The sequence below is a fragment of the Panulirus ornatus genome, chromosome 35, assembly GCF_036320965.1.
Source record: "Panulirus ornatus isolate Po-2019 chromosome 35, ASM3632096v1, whole genome shotgun sequence".
Lineage (NCBI taxonomy): Eukaryota > Metazoa > Arthropoda > Malacostraca > Decapoda > Palinuridae > Panulirus > Panulirus ornatus.
Window position 1 is genome coordinate 15,405,647 of NC_092258.1, and position 23,352 is coordinate 15,428,998.

The following is a 23,352-nucleotide window of genomic DNA, read 5'->3' on the forward strand; positions in this document are numbered from 1 at the left end:
GAATAAAGGCAGACAGTATGAATTATGTACATGTGTATACATGTATATGTTTGTGTATGTATATATATGTATACGTTGAGATGTATAGGCAGGTATATTTGCGTGTGTGGGCGTGTACGTATGTATATACATGTGTATGTAGGTGGGTTGGGCCATTTTTTCGTCTGTTTCCTTGTGCTACCTCGCTAACGCGGGAGACAGCGACAAAGCAAAATACATAGATGAATAAATAAATAAATACATGCATATGCTAGTAGTCTCAAGGAGAATAAAAAACTAAGGTTCAAGTACTTTTGTGATATTTCTCATCTTCCAGAATACAGAGCTAAATTACATATGTTGATTTAATTATTTATTTGTATATGACATGACAGGTGCATGACCTTGTATAGTGAGGGTCAGGCGGGCTAGGTCAAGCAAGAAATACCATCACTAAAGACATGGTCAGGTCATCAAAGGGTTGGGTCACGAGTGATGACCACACGTCAGGGTTGGGTCATGACTCACGCCCACAGGTCAGGGTTGGGTCATGACTCACGCCCACAGGTCAGGGTTGGGTCATGACTCAAGCCCACAGGTCAGGGTTGGGTCATGACTCACGCCCACAGGTCAGGGTTGGGTCATGACTCACGCCCACAGGTCAGGGTTGGGTCATGACTCACGCCCACAGGTCAGGGTTGGGTCATGACTCACGCCCACAGGTCAGGGTTGAGTCATGACTCACGCCCACAGGTCAGGGTTGGGTCATGACTCACGCCCACAGGTCAGGGTTGGGTCAAGTTTTTAATCTACTTTTGGTGTTGGTTACTAACCTATGTTGATATGTAAATAACACACACACACACACACACACACACACACACACACACACACACACACACACACACACACACACACACACACACACACACACACACATACATATTTGCTGCCTTTATTCATTCCCGTCGCCACCCTGCCACACATGAAATGACAACCCCCTCCCCCCCGCATGTGCGCGAGGTTGCGCTAGGAAAAGACAATAAGGGCCACATTCGTTCACACTAAGTATCTAGCTGTCATGTATAATGCACCGAAACCACAGCTCCCTTTCCACATTCAGGCCCCACAAAACTTTCCATGGTTTACCCCAGACACTTCATATGCCCTGGTGCAATCCACTGACAGCACGTCGACCCCGGTATACCACATCGTTCCAATTCACTCTGTTCCTTGCACGCCTTTCATTCTCCTGCATGTTCAGGCCCCGATCACTCAAAATCTTTTTCACTCCATCTTTCCACCTCCAATTTGGTCTCCCACTTCTCCTCGTTCCCTCCACCTCCGACACATATATCCTCTTGGTCAATCTTTCCTCACTCATTCTCTCCATGTGACCAAACCATTTCAAAACACCCTCTTCTGCTCTCTCAACCACACTCTTTTTATTACCACACATCTCTCTTACCCTATTATTACTTACTCGATCAAACCACCTCACACCACATATTGTCCTCAGACATCTCATTTCCAGCACATCCACCCTCCTGCGCACAACTCTATCCATAGCCCACACCTCGCAACCATATAACATTGTTGGAAAAACTATTCCTTCAAACATACCCATTTTTGCTATTTTTGCTTTCCAAGATAAAGTTCTCGACTTCCACACGCACACACACACACACACACACACACACACACACACACACACACACACACACACACACATAAACACACAAACACACAACACACACACACACACACACACATACACATACATACACACACAGACATACACACTCATACACACACTCACACGCCTGCGTATGTGGTATACAGATGTGGTGGTCTACATATTCGATGTATAGTCTTGTTGGTCTACGTATGTGGTGTACAGACATGTTGGTCTACGTATGTGATGTACAGACGTGTTGGTCTACGTATGTGATGTACAGACGTGTTGGTCTACGTATGTGGTGTACAGACGTGTTGGTCTACGTTTGTGCTGTACAGACGTGTTGGTCTATGTATGTGGTGTACAGACGTGTTGGTCTACGTATGTGATGTACAGACGTGTTGGTCTACTTATGTGGCGTACAGGCGTGTTGGTCTATGTATGTGGTGTACAAACGTGTTGGTCTATGTATGTAGTGTACAGACGTGTTGGTCTACGTATGTGATGTACAGACGTGTTGGTCTACTTATGTGGGGTACAGACGTGTTGGTGTATGTTTGTGCTGTACAGGCGTGTTAGTCTATGTATGTGGTGTACAGACGTGTTGGTCTACGTATGTGATGTACAGACGTGTTGGTCTACTTATGGGGGGTACAGACGTGTTGGCGTACGTTTGTGCTGTACAGACGTGTTGGTCTATGTATGTGGTGTGCAGTCGTGTTGGTCTACGTATGTGATGTACAGACGTGTTGGTCTACTTATGTGGGATCCAGACGTGTTGGTCTATGTATGTGGTGTACAGACGCGTTGGTCTATGTATGTGGTGTACAGACGTGCTGGTTTATGTATGTGGTGTACAGACTTTGGTCTACATATCTGGTATACAGACGTGTTGGTCCATGTATGCGGTGTACAGACGTGTTGTTTTATGTATGTGGTGTACAGACGTGATTGTCTGCGTATATGGTGTACAAACATGTTGGTCTGCGTATATGGTGTACAGATGATGGTCTACGTGTGTGGTGTACAGACGTGTTGGTCTATGTATGTGGTGTACAGACGTGTTGTTCTATGTATGTGATGTACAGACGTGTTGGTCTGTGTATGTGGTGTACAGTACAGACGTGTTAGTCTGGATATATGGAGTACAGACGTGTTGGTTTATGTATGTGGTGTACAGATGTGTTGGTCTGCGTATATGGTGTACAGACGTGATGGTCTGCGTACATGGTGTACAGACGTGATGGTCTACGTATGTGATGTACAAACGTGTAGGTCTATGTTTGTGGTGTACAGACGTGTTGGTCTGTGTATGTGGTGTACAGACGTGTTGGTCTACGTATGTGATGTACAGACGTGTTGGTCTGCGTATGTGGTGTTCAGCCGTGTTGGTCTGCGTATGTGGTGTACAGACGTGTTGGTATATGTATGTGGTGTACAGACGTGTTGGTCTATGTATATGGTGTACAGACGTGTTGGTCTATGTATGTGGTGTACAGACGTGTTGGTCTACGTATATGGTGTACAGACGTGTTGATCTGCGTATTTGGTGTACATCGTGGTGGTCTACGTATGTGGTGTAGAGACGTGTTGGTCTGCGTATATGGTGTACAGACATGATGGTCTACGTATGTGGTGTACAGACGTGTTGGTCTACGTATGTGGTGTACAGACGTGTTGGTATATGTATGTTGTGTACAGACATGATGGTCTACGTATATGGTGTACAGACGTGTTGGTCTGGTTATATGGTGTACAGAAGAGATGGTCTACGCATGTGGTTACAGACGTGTTGGTCTGCGTATATGGTGTATAGACGTGATGGTCTACATATGTGTTGTACAGACGTGTTGGTCTATGTACGTGGTGTACAGACGTGATGGTCTACGTATGTGGTGTTCAGACGTGTTGGTCTATGTATGTGGTGTACAGACGTGTTGGTATATGTATGTGGTGTACAGACGTGTTGGTCTATGTATATGGTGTACAGACGTGTTGGTCTATGTATGTGGTGTACAGACGTGCTGGTCTACGTATATGGTGTACAGACGTGTTGGTGTACGTGTGGTGCACAGACGTGTTGGTCTGCGTATATGATGTACAGACGTGATGGTCTACGTATCTGGTGTACAGACGTGTTGGTCTATGTATGTGGTGTAGAGATATGTTGGTCTATATATGTGGTGTACAGATATGTTGGTCTATGTATGTGGTGTACAGACGTGTTGGTCTGCGTATATTGTGTACAGACGTGATGGTCTACGTATGTGGTGTACAGACGTGTTGGTCTATTTATGTGGTGTACAGACGAGTTGGTCTAAGTATGTGGTGTACAGATATGTTGGTCTATGTATGCGGAGCACAGACGTGTTGGTGTATGTATGTGATGTACAGATATGTTGGTCTATGTATGCGGAGCACAGACGTGTTGGTGTATGTATGTGATGTACAGATATGTTGGTCTATGTATGTGGTGTACAGACGTGTTGGTCTACGTATGTGGTGTACAGACGAGTTGGTCTATGTACGTGGTGTACAGACGTGATGGTCTACGTATGTGGTGTTCAGACGTGTTGGTCTATGCATGTGGTGTACAGACGTGTTGGTATACGTATGTGGTGTACAGACGAGTTGGTCTATGTACGTGGTGTACAGACGTGATGGTCTACGTATGTGGTGTACAGACGTGTTGGTCTACGTATGCGGTGTACAGACGTGTTGGTCTATGTATGTGGAGTAAAGATATGTTGGTCTATGTATGTGGTGTAGAGACATGTTGGTCTATGTATGTGGTGTGCAGACGTGTTGGTCTATGTATGCGATGTACAGACGTGTTGGTTGTCTACGTATGTGATGTACAGATATGTTGGTCTATGTATGCGGTGTACAGATGTGTTGGTCTATGTATGTGGTGTACAGACGTGTTGGTCTATGTATGTGGTGTACAGACGTGTTGGTCTATGTATGTGGTGTACAGAGGTGTTGGTCTATGTATGTGGTGTACAGACGTGTTTTTCTATGCATGTGGTGTACAGACGTGTTGGTATATGTATGTGGTGTACAGACGTGTTGGTCTATGTATATGGTGTACAGACGTGTTGGTCTATGTATGTGGTGTACAGACGTGTTGGTCTACGTATATGGTGTACAGACGTGTTGGTGTACGTGTGGTGCACAGACGTGTTGGTCTGCGTATATGATGTACAGACGTGATGGTCTACGTATTTGGTGTACAGACGTGTTGGTCTATGTATGTGGTGTAGAGATATGTTGGTCTATGTATGTGGTGTAGAGATATGTTGGTCTATGTATGTGGTGTACAGACGTGTTGGTCTGCGTATATTGTGTACAGACGTGAAGGTCTAAGTATGTGGTGTACAGACATGTTGGTCTATTTATGTGGTGTACAGACGAGTTGGTCTACGTATGTGGTGTACAGATATGTTGGTCTATGTATGCGGAGTACAGACGTGTTGGTGTATGTATGTGATGTACAGATATGTTGGTCTATGTATGTGGTGTACAGACGTGTTGGTCTACGTATGTGGTGTACAGACGAGTTGGTCTATGTACGTGGTGTACAGACGTGATGGTCTACGTATGTGGTGTTCAGACGTGTTGGTCTATGTATGTGGTGTACAGACGTGTTGGTATACGTATATGGTGTACAGACGTGTTGGTCTACGTATGCGGTGTACAGATGTGTTGGTCTATGTATGTGGTGTACAGATATGTTGGTCTATGTATGTGGTGTAGAGACATGTTGGTCTATGTATGTGGTGTAGAGACATGTTGGTCTATGTATGTGGTGTACAGACGTGTTGGTCTATGTATGCGGTGTACAGACGTGTTGGTTGTCTACGTATGTGATGTACAGATATGTTGGTCTATGTATGCGGTGTACAGATGTGTTGGTCTATGTATGTGGTGTACAGACGTGTTGGTCTATGTATGGGGTGTACAGACGTTTTGGTCTATGTATGTGGTGTACAGACGTGTTGGTCTATGTATGCGGTGTACAGATGTGTTGGTCTATGTATGTGGTGTTCAGACGTGTTGGTCTATGTAAGCGGTGTACAGACGTGTTGATGTACGTATGTGGTGTACAGACGTGTTGGTCTACTGGCCACCTTAATGACTACTGACTTGTCCTTTGCTAGTAGTTTACTGATTAATTACTCCTGTTTTTCCAGATGGTACCTGAAGGGGATGTCCTTGGCTATAGCGCCACCTGCGGTCATCCAGGCCTGGAACTTGGCGTCCAACTCTGGCGTAAAATAGTTGGTCCAGTCACCAGTGGTTCCTACAACAGAGAATGATCCACATTACTGTGCAAGTCCACATTACCGAGCAAGTCCACATTACTGTGCAAGTTCACATTACTGTACAATTCCACATTACCGTGCAAATCCACATTACTGTGCAACTCAATATTACTTTGTGGGTTCACATTACCGTGCAAGTCCACATTACCGTGCAAGTCCACATTACTGTGCAAGTTCACATTACTGTACAATTCCACATTACCGTGCAAGTCCACATTACCGTGCAAGTCCACATTACTGAGCAAGTCCACATTACTGTGCAAGTCCACATTACTGTGCAACTCAATATTACTTTGCGGGTTCACATTACCGTGCAAGTCCACATTACCGTGCAAGTCCACATTACTGTGCAAGTCCACATTACCGTGCAAGTCCACATTACCGTGCAAGTCCACATTACCGTGCAAGTCCACATTACTGAGCAAGTCCACATTACTGTGCAAGTCCACATTACTGTGCAACTCAATATTACTTTGCGGGTTCACATTACCGTGCAAGTCCACATTACCGTGCAAGTCCACATTACCGTGCAAGTCCACATTACCGAGCAAGTCCACATTACCGTGCAAGTCCACATTACTGAGCAAGTCCACATTACCGTGCAAGTCCACATTACCGAGCAAGTCCACATTACCGTGCAAGTCCACATTACTGTGCAAGTCCACATTACCGTGCAAGTCCACATTACCGTGCAAGTCCACATTACTGTGCAAGTCCACATTACCGTGCAAGTCCACATTACTGTGCAAGTCCACATTACTGTGCAGTCCGCATTACCATGCAAGTCCACATTACCGTGCAAGTCCACATTACCGTGCAACTCAATTACGTGCAAGTCCACATTACCGTGCAAGTCCAAATTACTGTGCAAGTCCACATTACCGTGCAAAAGTTCCACATCAAATACTGTGCAAGTCCACATTACGTGCAGTCACATACGTCAAGTCCACATTACGTGCAAGTCCACATTAGTGTGCAACTCAATACTTTGCGGGTTCACATTACCGTGCAAGTCCACATTACGTGCAAGTCCACTCTTCACTACGTGCAAGTCCACATTACGTGCAAGTCCACATTACTGGCAAGTTCCACATTACCGTGCAATCCACTATTACTTGGTCACATACGTCACATATTACCGTGCAAGTCCACATTACTGTGCAAGTCCACATTACCGTGCAAGTCCACATTACTGTGCAACTCAATAATACTTTGCGGGTTCACATTACCGTGCAAGTCCACATTACCGTGCAAGTTCACATCACCGTGCAAGTCCACATTACCGTGCAAGTCCACATTACCATGCAAGTCCACATTACTGTGCAAGTCCACATTACCGTGCAAATCCACATCACTGTGCAAGTCCACAATACTGTGCAAGTGCACACAACCATGCAAGTCCACATTACTGTGCAAGTCCACATTACTGTGCAACTCAATAATACTTTGCGGGTTCACATTACCGTACAAGTCCACATTACCGTGCAAGTCCACATTACTGTGCAAGTCCACATTACTGTGCAAGTTCACATTACTGTGCAACTCAATAATACTTTGCGGGTTCACATTACCGTACAAGTCCACATTACCGTGCAAGTCCACATTACTGTGCAAGTTCACATTACCGTGCAAGTCCACAATACTGTGCAAGTCCACATTACTGTGCAAGTCCACATTACCGTGCAAGTCCACATTACTGTGCAAGTCCACATTACCGTGCAAGTCCACATTACTGTGCAAGTCCACATTACCGTGCAAGTCCACATTACTGTGCAACTCAATAATACTTTGCGGGTTCACATTACCGTACAAGTCCACATTACCGTGCAAGTCCACATTACTGTGCAAGTTCACATTACCGTGCAAGTCCACAATACTGTGCAAGTCCACATTACTGTGCAAGTCCACATTACAGTGCAAGTCCACATTACTGTGCAAGTCCACATTACCGTGCAAGTCCACATTTCTGTGCAAGTCCACATTACCGTGGAAGTCCACATTACTGTGCAACTCAATAATACTTTGGGGGTTCACATTACCGTACAAGTCCACATTACCGTGCAAGTCCACATTACTGTGCAAGTTCACATTACCGTGCAAGTCCACATTACTGTGCAAGTCCACATTACCGTGCAAGTCCACATTACTGTGTAAGTCCACATTACCGCGCAAGTCCACATTACTGTGCAAGTCCACATTACCGTGCAAGTCCACATTACTGTGCAAGTCCACATTACCGCGCAAGTCCACATTACTGTGCAAGTCCACATTACTGTGCAAGTCCACATTACTGTGCAAGTCCACATTACCGCGCAAGTCCACATTACTGTGCAAGTCCACATTACCGTGCAAGTCCACATTACTGTGGCACGTCCACATTACCGCGCAATCACAATACTGTGGCAAGTCGCACATTACTGTGCAAGGCACATTACTGCGCAAGTCCACATTACCGCGCAAGTCACTTGTACTGTGCAAGTCCCACATGACCAGCGCAAGTCCCAACATACTGTGCAAGTCCACATTACCGCGCAAGTCCCACATTACTGGTGGCAAGTCCAAATTAACCGCGCAAGTCCACATTACTGTGCAAGTCCACATTACCGTGCAAGTCCACACGTACTGTGCAGAGTCCACATTACCGTGAAGTCCACATTATCGAGCTAGTCCACATTACTGTGCAAGTCCACATTACTGGGCAAGTCTACTTACTGTGGCAAGTCCACATTACCGTGCAAGTCCACATTACTGAGTGCATGTCCACATTACTGTCAACTCATAGTCACATTACTGTGCAAGTCCACATTACCGTGCAAGTCCACATTACTGTGCAAGTCCACATTACTGTGCAAGTCCACATTACCGTGCAAGTCCACATTACTGTGCAAGTCCACATTACTGTGCAAGTCCACATTACCTGTGCAAGTCCACATTACTGTGCAAGTCCACATTACTGTGCAAGTCCACATTACCTGTGCAGGTCCACATTACTGTGCAAGTCCACATTACTGTGCAAGTCCACATTACCGTGCAAGTCACATTACTGTGCAAGTCCACATTACCGTGCAAGTCCACATTACTGTGCAAGTCCACATTACTGTGCAAGTCCACATTACCGTGCAAGTCCACATTACTGTGCAAGTCCACATTACCGTGCAAGTCCACATTACTGTGCAAGTCCACATTACCGCGCAAGTCCACATTACTGTGCAAGTCCACATTACCGTGCAAGTCCACATTACTGTGCAAGTCCACATTACTGTGCAAGTCCACATTACTGTGCAAGTCCACATTACTGTGCAGGTCCATATTACTGTGCAGGTCCACATTACTGTCGAGTTGTACATTTCTGTACAAGTCCACATTACTGTGCAAGTCCACATTACTGTCGAGTTGTACATTTCTGTACAAGTCCACATTACTGTGCAGGTCCACATTACTGTGCAAGTCCACATTACCGTGCAAGTCCACATTACTGTGCAGGTCCACATTACTGTGCAAGTCCACATTACTATGCAGGTCCACATTACTGTGCAGGTCCACATTACTCTACAAGTGCACAGTACTGTAGAGGTCAACATTACTGCGTAGGTCCACATTACCGTGGAAGTCCACATTACTGTAGAGGTCCACATTACTCTGCAAGTCTTCATTACTGTGGAAAAGCACATTACTGTAGAGATCAAAATTAGTATGTAGGTCCACAAAACTGTGCAAATTCACATTACTGTGCAAGTCCACATTAATGTGCAAGTCCACATTATTGTGCAAGTCCACATTACTGTCGAGTTGTACATTTCTGTACAAGTCCACATTACTGTGCAAGTCCACATTACTGTGCAAGTCCACATTACTGTGCAGGTCAACATTACTTTGCAAGTCCACATTACTGTGCAGGTCCACATTACTTTGCAAGTCCACATTACTGTGCAAGTCCACATTACTGTGTAGGTCCACATTACTGTGCAAGTCCACATTACTGTGCAGGTCCACATTACTGTGCAAGTCCACATTACTGTGCAGGTCCATATTACTATGCAAGTCCCCATTACTTTGCAGATAAACATTACTTTGCAAGTCCACATTACTGTGCAGGTCCACATTACTGTGCAGGTCCGCATTACTTTGCAGGTCCACATTACTTTGCAAGTCCACATTACTGTGCAAGTCCACGTTACTGTGCAGGTCCACATTGCTGTGCAAGTCCACATTACTGTGCAGGTCAACATTACTTTGCAGGTCAACATTACTTTGCAAGTCCACATTACTGTGCAAGTCCACATTACTGTGCAGGTCCACATTACTGTGCAAGTACACATTACTGTGCAAGTCCACATTACTGTGCAGGTCAACATTACTTTGCAAGTCCACATTACTTTGCAAGTCCACATTACTGAGTAGGTCCACATTACTTTGCAAGTCCACATTACTGTGCAAGTCCATATTACTGTGCAAGTCCACATTACTGTGCAGGTCAACATTACTTTGCAAGTCCACATTACTTTGCAAGTCCACATTACTGTGCAAGTCCACATTACTGTGCAGGTCAATATTACTTTGCAAGTCCACATTACTTTGCAAGTCCACATTACTGAGCAGGTCCACATTACTTTGCAAGTCCACATTACTGTGCAAGTCCACATTACTGTGCTGGTCAACATTACTTTGCAAGTCCACATTACTGTGCAAATCCACATTACTTTGCAGGTCAACATTACTTTGCAAGTCCACATCACTTTGGAAGTCCACATCACTGTGCAGGTCCACATTTCCGTGCAAGTCCACATTAATGAGCAGGTCCACATTACTGTGCAAGTCCACACTACTGTGCAGGTCAACATTACTTTGCAAGTCCACATTACTTTGCAAGTCCACATTACTGTGCAAGTCCACATTAATGTGCAAGTCCACATTACTGTAGAGATTCATTTTACAATGCTATGCCACATTACTGTAGTGGTCAACATTACTGTGCAGGTCCACTTTACTGTGCAATTCAACATTACTGTAGAAGTCCACATTACTGTGCAAGTACACATTACTGTGCTATTTCACATTACTGTAGAGGTCAACATTAATGTGCGAGTGCACATATATCTATAAAGGTCCAGATTACTCTAAAAGTCCACATTACTGTGCAAGTCCACATCATTGTGGAGTTCCACATTTCTGTGCAGGTTTACATAACCTAATTGCAGAACTGTGCAGTTCCACATCTATACTTAATTGCTATAGTGAAATCTATTCGATATTTACACATTTGGATTTAATTCTGATCGTGAGGAAATATTAAACTCTGTAAGTCAGAGTTGCAAGCTGGTGTGAAAGATATTGTTACCTGTATAAATGCAGTTATGAGTACTGATAAGTGCACTTATCATTACTTACAAGCGCAGGTATCATTACTTATAAGTGAAGTTATCATTACCTAGAAATGAAGTTATCATTACTTATGAATTCAATCATCATTATCTATAAATGCTTTTTTATCATCACTTATAAGTGCAGTTATCATTACTTAGAAATGTAGTTATCATTACTTATGAATTCAATTATCATTATCTATAAATGCTTTTTTATCATCACTTATAAGTGCAGTTATCATTACTTATAAGTGAAGTTATCAATACTTATAAGAGCAGTTAGCATTACTTATAAGTACAATTATCATTACTTATAAGTATAATTATCATCAGCATCATCCGACAGCACAATAGTTAAGGGGTGCCACTATCAGCCTCATCCTCATGCATAATAGATAATGGGTGCCACTATCAGCATCATCCACTAGCTTAATAGATAAGAGGTGCCACTATCAGCATCATCCAGTAGCATAGATAACGGTGCCACTATCAGCATCATCCACTAGCTTAATACATAAGAGGTGCCACTATCAGCATCATCCAGTAGCATAATACATAAGAGTGCCACTATCAGCATCATCCACTAGCATAATAGATAAGGGTGCCACTATCAGCATCATCCACTAGCTTAATAGATAAGAGGTGCTACTATCAGCATCATCCACTAGCACAATAGATAAGGGTGCCATTATCAGCATCATCCACTAGCATAATAGATAAGGGTACAACTATCAGCATCATCCACTAGCATAACGGATAAGGGGTGCGACTATCAGCATCATCCACTAGCATAATAGATAAGGGGTGCGACTATCAGCATCATCCTCTAGGATAATAGATAAGGGGTTCCACTATCAGCATAATCATCTAGCATAAAAGATAATGGGTGCCACTATCAGCATCATCTTCGAGCATAAGAGATAAGGGGTGCCACGATAAGTATCATCCACTAGCATAAAAGATAAGGAGTGCCACTATCAGCATCATCCGACAGCACAATAGTTAAGGGGTGCCACTATAAGGATCATCCTCAAGCCTAATAGATAAGGGGTCGCACTATCAGCATTATCCAATATCATAAAGGATAAGGGGTACTACTATCAGCAACATTCTGCAAGCACAATAGTTAATGGGTGCCTCTATCAGCATCATCGCTAGCACAATAGGTAAGGGGTGCCACTATCAACATCATCCACTAGCGTAATAGATAAGGGGTGCCACTATCAGCATTACCCACTAGCATAATAGGTAAGGGTGCCAGTATCAGCATCATCCACTAGCATAATAGATAAGGGGTGCCAATTTCATCATCAACCACCAGCACAAAGGTTAACGGATAACACTATCAGCATCATCCACTAACACAATAGTTAAAGGGTGCCAATATCAGCATCATCCATCAGCACAATAGTGAGGGGTGCCACTATCAGCATCATCCACTAGCACAACAGATGAGGGGGTGGAACTATTAGCATCATCCTCTAGCATAATAGAGAAGGGGTGCCACTCCCAACATCAACCTTAACCATAATAGATAATGGGTGCCAGTATCAGTATTATCCAGCAGCACAATAGTTAAGGGGTGCCACTATCAGCAACATCCACTAGCATAATAGATAAGGGGTGCCACTATCAGCATCATTCACCAGCATAATAGATAAGGTGTGCCACTATGAGAATGACCCACTAGCATAATAGATAAGGAGTGTCAATATCAGCATCATCCACCAGAACAGTAGATAAGGGGCAGCCACTGTCAGCATCATCCAATAGCACAATAGATAAGGTGTGCCACTATGAGAATGATCCACTAGCATGATAGATAAGGTGTGCCAATATCAGCATCATCCACCAGAAGAGTAGATAAGGTGTGCCACTATCAGCATCATCCTCTAGGATAAGAGATATGGGATGCCACTACCAACATGATCCACCAGCACGCACAATAGTTAAGGGGTGCCACTATCAGCATCATCCACTAGCACAATAGATAAGGTGTGCCACTATGAGAATGATCCACTAGGATAATAGATAAGGGGTGCCAGTATCAGCATCATCCACCAGAACAGTAGATAAGAGGTGCCACTATCAGCATCATCCTCCAGGATAATAGAGAAGGGATGCCACTATCAACATGATCCACCAGCACAATACTTAAGGGGTGGCACTATCAGCATCATCCATTTGCACAATAGATACGGGGTGCCACTATCAGCGTCATCCTCCAGGATAATAGATATGGGATGCCACTACCAACATGATCCACCAACACAATAGTTAAGGGGTGCCACTATCAGCATCATCCACTAGCATAATAGATAAGGGGTGCCACTATCAGCATCATTCACCAGCATAATAGATAAGGTGTGCCACTATGAGAATGACCCACTAGCATAATAGATAAGGAGTGTCAATATCAGCATCATCCACCAGAACAGTAGATAAGGGGCAGCCACTGTCAGCATCATCCAATAGCACAATAGATAAGGTGTGCCACTATGAGAATGATCCACTAGCATGATAGATAAGGTGTGCCAATATCAGCATCATCCACCAGAAGAGTAGATAAGGTGTGCCACTATCAGCATCATCCTCTAGGATAATAGATATGGGATGCCACTACCAACATGATCCACCAACACAATAGTTAAGGGGTGCCACTATCAGCATCATCCACTAGCACAATGGATTTGCGACTATCAGCATCATCCACTAGCACAATAGGTAAGGGGTGCCACTATGAGAATGATCAACTAGCATCAATAGGTAAGGGGTGCCAATATCAGCATCATCCACTAGCACAATAGATAAGGGGTGCCACTATCAGCATCAGTCCTTAGCATAATAGATGATGGGTGCCACTATCAGCATCATCCAGCAGCGCAATAGATAAGGGGTTCTACTATCAACATCATCCAATAGCATTATAGATAAGATGTGCCACTATCAGCATCACTTACTAACATACTAGATAAGGGTGCCATTATCAGCATCATCCACCAGCGCAAAGGTTGAGGGATACCACTATCAGCGTCACCCACCAGCACAATAGATAAGGGGTTCCACTATCAGCATCATCCACTAACATTATAGATAAGGGTGCCAGTATCATCATCATCCACCAACATTATAGATAAGGGTGCCAGAATCATCATCATCCCCCAGCACAATAGTTAAGGAGTGCCATAATCAGCGTCATCCACCAGCTCATTAGTTAAGGGGTGCCACTATCAGCATCATCCACCAACACAATAGTTAAGGGGTGCCACTATCAGAATCATCCACTAGCACAATATTTATGAACATCATCTAACAGCACAATAGTGAAAAGGTGCTTTTATCAGCATTATCCACCAGCACAATAAATAAGGGGTGCCACTATCAGCATCATCCACTACTATATTAGATAATGGGTGCCACTAGCAGCATCATCCTAGCATGATTAATTTGGGTTTCCACTATGAGTATCATCCTCTCGCACAATAGATAAGGGGTGCCACTGTCAGCATCATACTCTAGCACAATGGATAATGGGTGTCATTACGAGCATCATCCATCAGCGCAGTACATAAGGTGTGCCACTATCACCGTCGTCCATCAGCACAATAGTTAATGGATGTCACTATTAGCATCATCAACCAGCACAGTAGATAAGAGGTGTCACTATCAGCATCATCCTCTAGCATAATTGATAAGGGGTTCCACTATCAGCATCATCCATCAGCACATTTTTTAAGGGGTACCACTATCATCATCAACTAGCACAGTAGATAAGAGATGACACTATCAGCATCGTCTACTAGCATAATAGATAAGGGGTGCCACCATCAGCATCATCCCCTAGCATAATTGGTAAGGGGTTCCACTATCAGCATCATCCACCAGCACAATTTTTAAGGGGTACCTCTATCAACATCATCCACTAGCATAATAGATATAAGGTGCCACTATTAACATCATCCACCAGCACAATTGTTAAGGGGTGCCAATATCAGCATCATCCACCAGCACAATAGTTAAAGGGTGCCACTATCCGCATCACCCACTAGCATAATAGATAAGGGGGCCTCTATCATCATCATCCTCCAGGGTAATAGATAAGGGGTGCCACTATCAGCGTAATCCACCAGCACAACAGATATAGGGTGCCACTATCAGCATCATCGAGTAGCATAATAGATAATGGGTGCCCCTATCAGTATTATCCTCCAGTACAATAGATAAGGGGTGCCACTATTAGCATCATCCACCAGCACAAGTGATAGGGTTTGCCACTATCAGCTTCATCCATAAGCACAATATTTAAGGGGTGCCACTATCAGGATCATCCACCTGTACAATAGATGAGGGGTGCTAATATCATCATCCAATAGCATAATCTATAAGTGGTGCCACTATCAGCATCATCCATCTGCACAATAGATAATAGATAAAGGGTGCTACTATCAACATCATCCAACAGCAAAATATTTAAGGGTACCATTTTCAGCATCACCCACTAGCATAATAGATAAAAGGTGGCACTATCAGCATCATCCACCAGTACAATAGATAAGGGGTGACACTATCAGTACCATCCACTAGCACAATAATTAAGGGTTACTACTATCAGCATCATCCACAATTGCTATAGATAAGGGTAGCCACTATCAACATCATCCACCAGTACAATAGATAAGGGGTGCCACTATGAGCATCATCCTCTAGCATAATAGATAAGGGGTGCCACTATCAGCATCATCCACAAAGGTTAAGGGATGCAACTATCGGCGTCATCCACCAGCAAAATAGTTAAGGGGTGCCAATATCAGCATCACCCACTAGCACAATAGATAAGGGGTGCCACTGTCATCATCATCAACCACCATGATAGATAAGGTGTGCCAATATCAGCTTCATCCACTACCATAATTGTTAGAGGTGCCAATATCAGCATCTTCCACGAGCACCATAGATACGGGGTGCCATTATCAGCCTCATTCACTAGCAAGATAGATAAGAGGTGCAACTATCAACATCATCCTCTAGGATAATAGATAAGGGATGCCACTATCAACATGATCCACCAGCACAATGGTTAAGGGGTACCACTATCAGCATCATCCACTAGCACAATAGATAAGGTATGCCACTTTCAGCATCATCCACCAGCACAAAAGATAAGGGGTGCAACTATGAGAATGATCCACTAGCGTAATAGATAAGGGGTGCCAATATCAGCATCATCCGACAAGACAGTATATAAGGGGCTGCCACGATCAGCATCATCCACTAACACAATTGATAAGGGGTGCCATTATCAGCATTATCGTCCAGCATAAGCGGTGCCACTGTTAGCATCATCTCTAGGATAATAGATAAGGGATGTCACTATCAACATCATCCACTAGCACAATAGATAAGGGGTGCCACTATCAACATCATCCCTTAGCATAATAGATAAGGGGTTCCACTATCGACATCATCCACCAGGACAATTGTTAAGGGGCACCACTATCAGCATCATCCTCTAGCATAACAGGTAAAAGGTGCCACTATTAGCATCATCCACCAGCACAATAGTCAAGGGGTGCCACTATCAGCATCATCCACCAGCACAATAGATTAGGGGTGACACTATCATCACCATCACTCAGCACAATAGTTAAGGGTGCCACACTCAGCGTCATACACCAGCTCATTAGATAATGGGTGCCGCTATCAGCATCATCCACTAGCATAATAGATAAGGGGGCCTCCATCAGCATCATCCTCTAGGATGATAGATAAGGCGTGCCACTCTCAGCATAATTCAATGGATAAGGGGTGCCACTATAATCATCATCCACTTGCATAATAGATAATGGGAGCCACTATCAGCATTATCCTCAAGTACAATAGATAAGGGGTGCCACTATCAACATCATCCTCTGGCATAATGGATAAGGGGTGCCACTATCAGCATCATCCACTTGCACAATAGATAAGGGGTGCCACTATCAGCATCATCCAATAGTATAATAGAGAAGGGGTGCCACTATCAACATCATCCACTAACATAATAGGTAATGGGTGCCACTATTATCATCATCCAACAGCACAAAGGTTAAGGGATATCACTATCAGCATCATCCACCAGCTCAATAATTAAGGGATACCATTCTCAGCATCATCCACGAGCTTAATAGATAAAAGGAGGCACTATCAGCATCATCCACCAGGACAATAAATAATGGGTGCCACTATAAGTACCATCCACTAGCACAATAGTCAAGGGGTGTCGCTATTAGCATCATCCACAAGCACAATAGATATGAGGTGCCACTATGAGCATCATCCACTATCAACAATATATAAGGTGGGCCAGTATTAGCGTCATCCGCCAGCACAATAGTTAAGGGATCCTAATATCAGCATCATCCTCCGGCGCAATAGTTAAGGGGTGACACTTTCAGCTACATCCACCAGCGCAGTAGATAAGGGGTGCCACTATCAGCATCATCCTCTAACATAATAGATAAGGGTGACACTTTCAGCGTCATCCACTAGCAGAGTAAAGAAGGGGTGCCAATATTAGCATCATCCACTAACATAATAGATGAGGCTTGCCACTATCAGCATCATGAAACGAGCATAACAGATGATGGGCGCCACTATCAACATCATTCCCCAGGAAAATAATTAACTGGTACCACTTTCAGCATCATCCACCAGCATAATGATATATGGTGCCACTATCAACATCATCCACCGGGATAATAGACAAGGGGCTGTCATTATAAGCATCATCCACTAGCACAATAGATAAGGGGTGCCATTATCAGCATCATCGTCTAGCATGATAGATAAGGGGTGACACTATCAACGTGATCCACCAGCACAATAGATAAGGTGTGCCACTATGAGCATCTTCCACTAGCACAATAGATAAGGGGTGTCACTATGACAATCATTCACCAGCATGATAGTTAAGGGGTACTAATATCAGCAGCATCCACCAGCACAATAGTTAAGGGGTGTCACTATCAGCATCATCCACCAGCACAATAGATAAGGGGTGTCACTATCATCATCATCATCATCATCCACTATCGTCATCCACTAGCATAATACCGAAGGGGTGCCAACATCAGCATCATCCTCTAACATAACAGATAAGGCGTGCCACTATCAGCATCATCCACGAGCATAATAGATAAGGGATGCCACTATCAGCATCATCCACGAGCATAATAGATAAGGGGTGCCACTATCAGCATCATCCACGAGCATAATAGATAAGGGGTGCCACTATCAGCATCATCCACGAGCATAATAGTTAAGGGGTGCCACTATCAGCATCATCCACGAGCATAATAGATAAGGGGTGCCACTATCAGCAACATCCACGAGCATAATAGATAAGGGGTGCCACTATCAGCATCATCCCCCAGCACAATGATTAAGGGGTACCACTTACAGCTTCATCCACCAGCATAATAGATAAATGGTGCCACTATCAACATTATCCACCAGCACAATAGTTAAGGGGTGCCACTATCAGCATTATCCACTAGCACAATAGTTAAGGGGTGCCAGTATCAGCATCATCCACCAGCACAATAGTTAAGGGGTGCCAGTATCAGCATCATCCACCAGCACAATAGTTAAGGGGTGCCAGTATCAGCATCATCCACCAGCACAATAGTTAAGGGGTGCCAGTATCAGCATCATCCACCAGCACAATAGTTAAGGGGTGCCAGTATCAGCATCATCCACCAGCACAATAGTTAAGGGGTGCCAGTATCAGCATCATCCACCAGCACAATAGTTAAGGGGTGCCAGTATCAGCATCATCCACCAGCACAATAGTTAAGGGGTGCCAGTATCAGCATCATCCACCAGCACAATAGTTAAGGGGTGCCAGTATCAGCATCATCCACCAGCACAATAGTTAAGGGGTGCCAGTATCAGCATCATCCACCAGCACAATAGTTAAGGGGTGCCAGTATCAGCATCATCCACCAGCACAATAGTTAAGGGGTGCCAGTATCAGCATCATCCACCAGCACAATAGTTAAGGGGTGCCAGTATCAGCATCATCCACCAGCACAATAGTTAAGGGGTGCCAGTATCAGCATCATCCACCAGCACAATAGTTAAGGGGTGCCAGTATCAGCATCATCTACCAGCACAATAGTTAAGGGGTGCCAGTATCAGCATCATCTACCAGCACAATAGTTAAGGGGTGCCAGTATCAGCATCATCCACCAGCACAATAGTTAAGGGGTGCCAGTATCAGCATCATCCACCAGCACAATAGTTAAGGGGTGCCAGTATCAGCATCATCCACCAGCACAATAGTTAAGGGGTGCCAGTATCAGCATCATCTACCAGCACAATAGTTAAGGGGTGCCAGTATCAGCATCATCTACCAGCACAATAGTTAAGGGGTGCCAGTATCAGCATCATCCACCAGCACAATAGTTAAGGGGTGCCAGTATCAGCATCATCTACCAGCACAATAGTTAAGGGGTGCCAGTATCAGCATCATCCACCAGCACAATAGTTAAGGGGTGCCAGTATCAGCATCATCTACCAGCACAATAGTTAAGGGGTGCCAGTATCAGCATCATCCACCAGCACAATAGTTAAGGGGTGCCAGTATCAGCATCATCTACCAGCACAATAGTTAAGGGGTGCCAGTATCAGCATCATCCACCAGCACAATAGTTAAGGGGTGCCAGTATCAGCATCATCCACCAGCACAATAGTTAAGGGGTGCCAGTATCAGCATCATCTACCAGCACAATAGTTAAGGGGTGCCAGTATCAGCATCATCTACCAGCACAATAGTTAAGGGGTGCCAGTATCAGCATCATCCACCAGCACAATAGTTAAGGGGTGCCAGTATCAGCATCATCCACCAGCACAATAGTTAAGGGGTGCCAGTATCAGCATCATCCACCAGCACAATAGTTAAGGGGTGCCAGTATCAGCATCATCCACCAGCACAATAGTTAAGGGGTGCCAGTATCAGCATCATCCGCCAGCACAATAGTTAAGGGGTGCCAGTATCAGCATCATCCACCAGCACAATAGTTAAGGGGTGCCAGTATCAGCATCATCCACCAGCACAATAGTTAAGGGGTGCCAGTATCAGCATCATCCACCAGCACAATAGTTAAGGGGTGCCAGTATCAGCATCATCTACCAGCACAATAGTTAAGGGGTGCCAGTATCAGCATCATCTACCAGCACAATAGTTAAGGGGTGCCAGCACACAGTAAATAAAGTGATCATCATTGGAGATGCCTGAGGTAAATGTGAAGTGATAAACCTGAGGCCAATAGTGGTGGTGTAATTGGTCATAGCGTGATAGTGGCGGTGTAATTGGTCATAACGTGATAGTGGCGGTGTAATTGGTCATAGCGTGATAGTGGTGGTGTAATTGGTCATAGCGTGATAGTGGCGGTGTAATTGGTCATAACGTGATAGTGGTGGTGTAATTGGTCATAACGTGATAATGGTGGTGGTAATTGGTAATAGCTTAATAGTGGTTGGTGGTAATTGGTAATAGCGTAATAGGTTATTAGTGATAGCGTAATAGTTGTGATAGTAACTGGTAATAGCTTAATAGTGGTGGTGGTAATTGCTAATAGCGTAATAGTGGTGGTGTAATTGGTAATAGGTTGATGGTGGTGATTATAATTGGCAGTAGCGTAATAACGAGGATGGTAATTGGTAATAGCGTACCAGTGATGATATTTTATTTATTTATTTTGCTTTGTCGCTGTCTCCCGCGTTAGCGAGGTAGCACAAGGAAACAGACGAAAGAATGGCCCAACCCGCCCACATACACATGTATATACATACACGTCCACATACGCAAATATACATACCTATACATCTCAATGTACACATATATATACACACACAGACATATACATATGTACATAATTCATATTGTCTGCCTTTATTTGTTCCCATCGCCACCTCGCCACACATGGAATAACAACCCCCTCCCACCTCACGTGTGCGAGGTAGCGCTAGGAAAGACACCAAAGGCCCCATTCGTTCACACTTAGTCTCTAGCTGTCATGTAATAATGCACCGAAACCACAGCTCCCTTTCCACATCCAGGCCCCACACACTTTCCCCAGACGCTTCACATGCCCTGGTTCAATCCATTGACAGCACGTCGACCCCGGTATACCACATCGTTCCAATTCACTCTATTCCTTGCACGCCTTTCACCCTCCTGCATGTTCAGGCCCCGATCACTCAAAATCTTTTTCACTCCATCTTTCCACCTCCAATTTGGTCTCCCACTTCTCCTCGTTCCCTCCACCTCTGACACATATATCCTCTTGGTCAATCTTTCTCCACTCATTCTCTCCATGTGACCAAACCATTTCAAAACACCCTCTTCTGCTCTCTCAACCACACTCTTTTTATTTCCACACATCTCTCTCACCCTTACATTACTTACTCGATCAAACCACCTCACACCACATATTGTCCTCAAACATCTCATTTCCAGCACATCCACCCTCCTGCGCACAACTCTATCCATACCCCACACCTCGCAACCATACAACATTGTTGGAACCACTATTCCTTCAAACATACCCATTTTTGCTTTCCGAGATAATGTTCTCGACTTCCAAACATTCTTCAAGGCTCCCAGAATTTTCGCCCCCTCCCCCACCCTATGATTCACTTCCGCTTCCATGGTTCCATCCGCTGCCAGATCCACTCCCAGATATCTAAAACACTTTACTTCCTCCAGTTTTTCTCCATTCAAACTTACCTCCCAATTGACTTGACCCTCAACCCTTGCTCTTATTCACATTTACTCTTAACTTTCTTCTTTCACACACTTTACCAAACTCAGTCACCAGCTTCTGCAGTGATGATGGTACTTGTTAATAGCGTAATGGTGGTGGTGGTAATTGGTAGTGACTTGATGGTGGTGGTGTTAATTGGTAATAATGGAATAGTAGTGGTAATTGGTAATAACGGAATAGTAGTGGTGGTAATAGGTAATAGCATCATGGTGGTGGTAATTGGCAATAATGTAATAGTGGTGATGGTAATTGCCAATAACTTACTAGTGCTGGTGGTAATTGGCAATAACTTACTAGTGGTGGTGGTAATTGGTAATAACGGAATAGTGGTGGTGGTAATTGGTTATAACGGAATAGTGGTGGTGGTAATTGGCAATATCATCATAAGTGTTGTGGTAACTGGTAATAGCATAATAGTGGTGATGGTAATTGGTAATAACGTAATAATGATGATGGTAATTGGTAATAGCGTAATAGTGGTGATGGCAATTGGTAATAACGTAATAATGGTGATGGTAATTGGTAATAGCGTAATAGTGGTGATGGTAATTGGTAATAGCGTAAGAGTGGTGTTGGTAATTGGTGTTAGCATCATAATGATGGTAGTATTTGGTAATAGCGTAATAGTGGTGATGGGAATTGGTAACAGCATCATAATAGCTTGGTAACTGGTAATAGCGTAAAAGTGGTGATGGTAATTAGTAATACTGTTATAGTTGTGGTAGTAATCAATAATAGCGTGATAGTGTTGGTGGTAATTGACAAAAGCATTTAGTGGCGATAGTAATTGGTAATAGCGATATGGTGATGATGGTAATTGGTCATAGCGTAATAGTGGTGTTGGCAGTTGTTAATAGCATCATAAAGGTGATGGTAATTGGTAATGGCGTAATAGCGGTAGTGGCAATTGGTAATAGCGGAATAGTGGTGACAGTAATTGTTAATAGCAAAATAGTGGTTAAAGTAATTTTTAATAGCAGAATAGTGGTGACAGTAATTGGTAATAGCGGAATAGTGTTGGTTTTAATTGTTAACAGCGTAATCGTGGGGATGGTAAGTGGTAATAGCGTTATAGTGGTGGCGGTAGTTGACAATAGTGTAATAGTGGTGGTGGTAATTGGTAATAGCGGAATAGTGGTGACAATAATTGGTAATTGCTTAATAGCGGTGGTAGTAAATGGTAAAAGCGTAATAGTGGC

General features: G+C 44.0%; 1 protein-coding gene across 1 annotated transcript in view; it reads right to left on the minus strand.

Moving 5' to 3' along the window:
* Positions 1-282: 282 nt before the first annotated feature.
* LOC139760182 (sulfotransferase 1B1-like) overlaps positions 283-23,352 on the minus strand; it is a 28,322-nt gene continuing 5,252 nt past the window's right edge. The window contains exon 2 of the mRNA XM_071683118.1: positions 283-5,960. Coding sequence (XP_071539219.1) covers positions 5,833-5,960 — 128 coding nt within the window. The 3' untranslated portion in view covers positions 283-5,832. The remainder of the gene's footprint in view (positions 5,961-23,352) is intronic.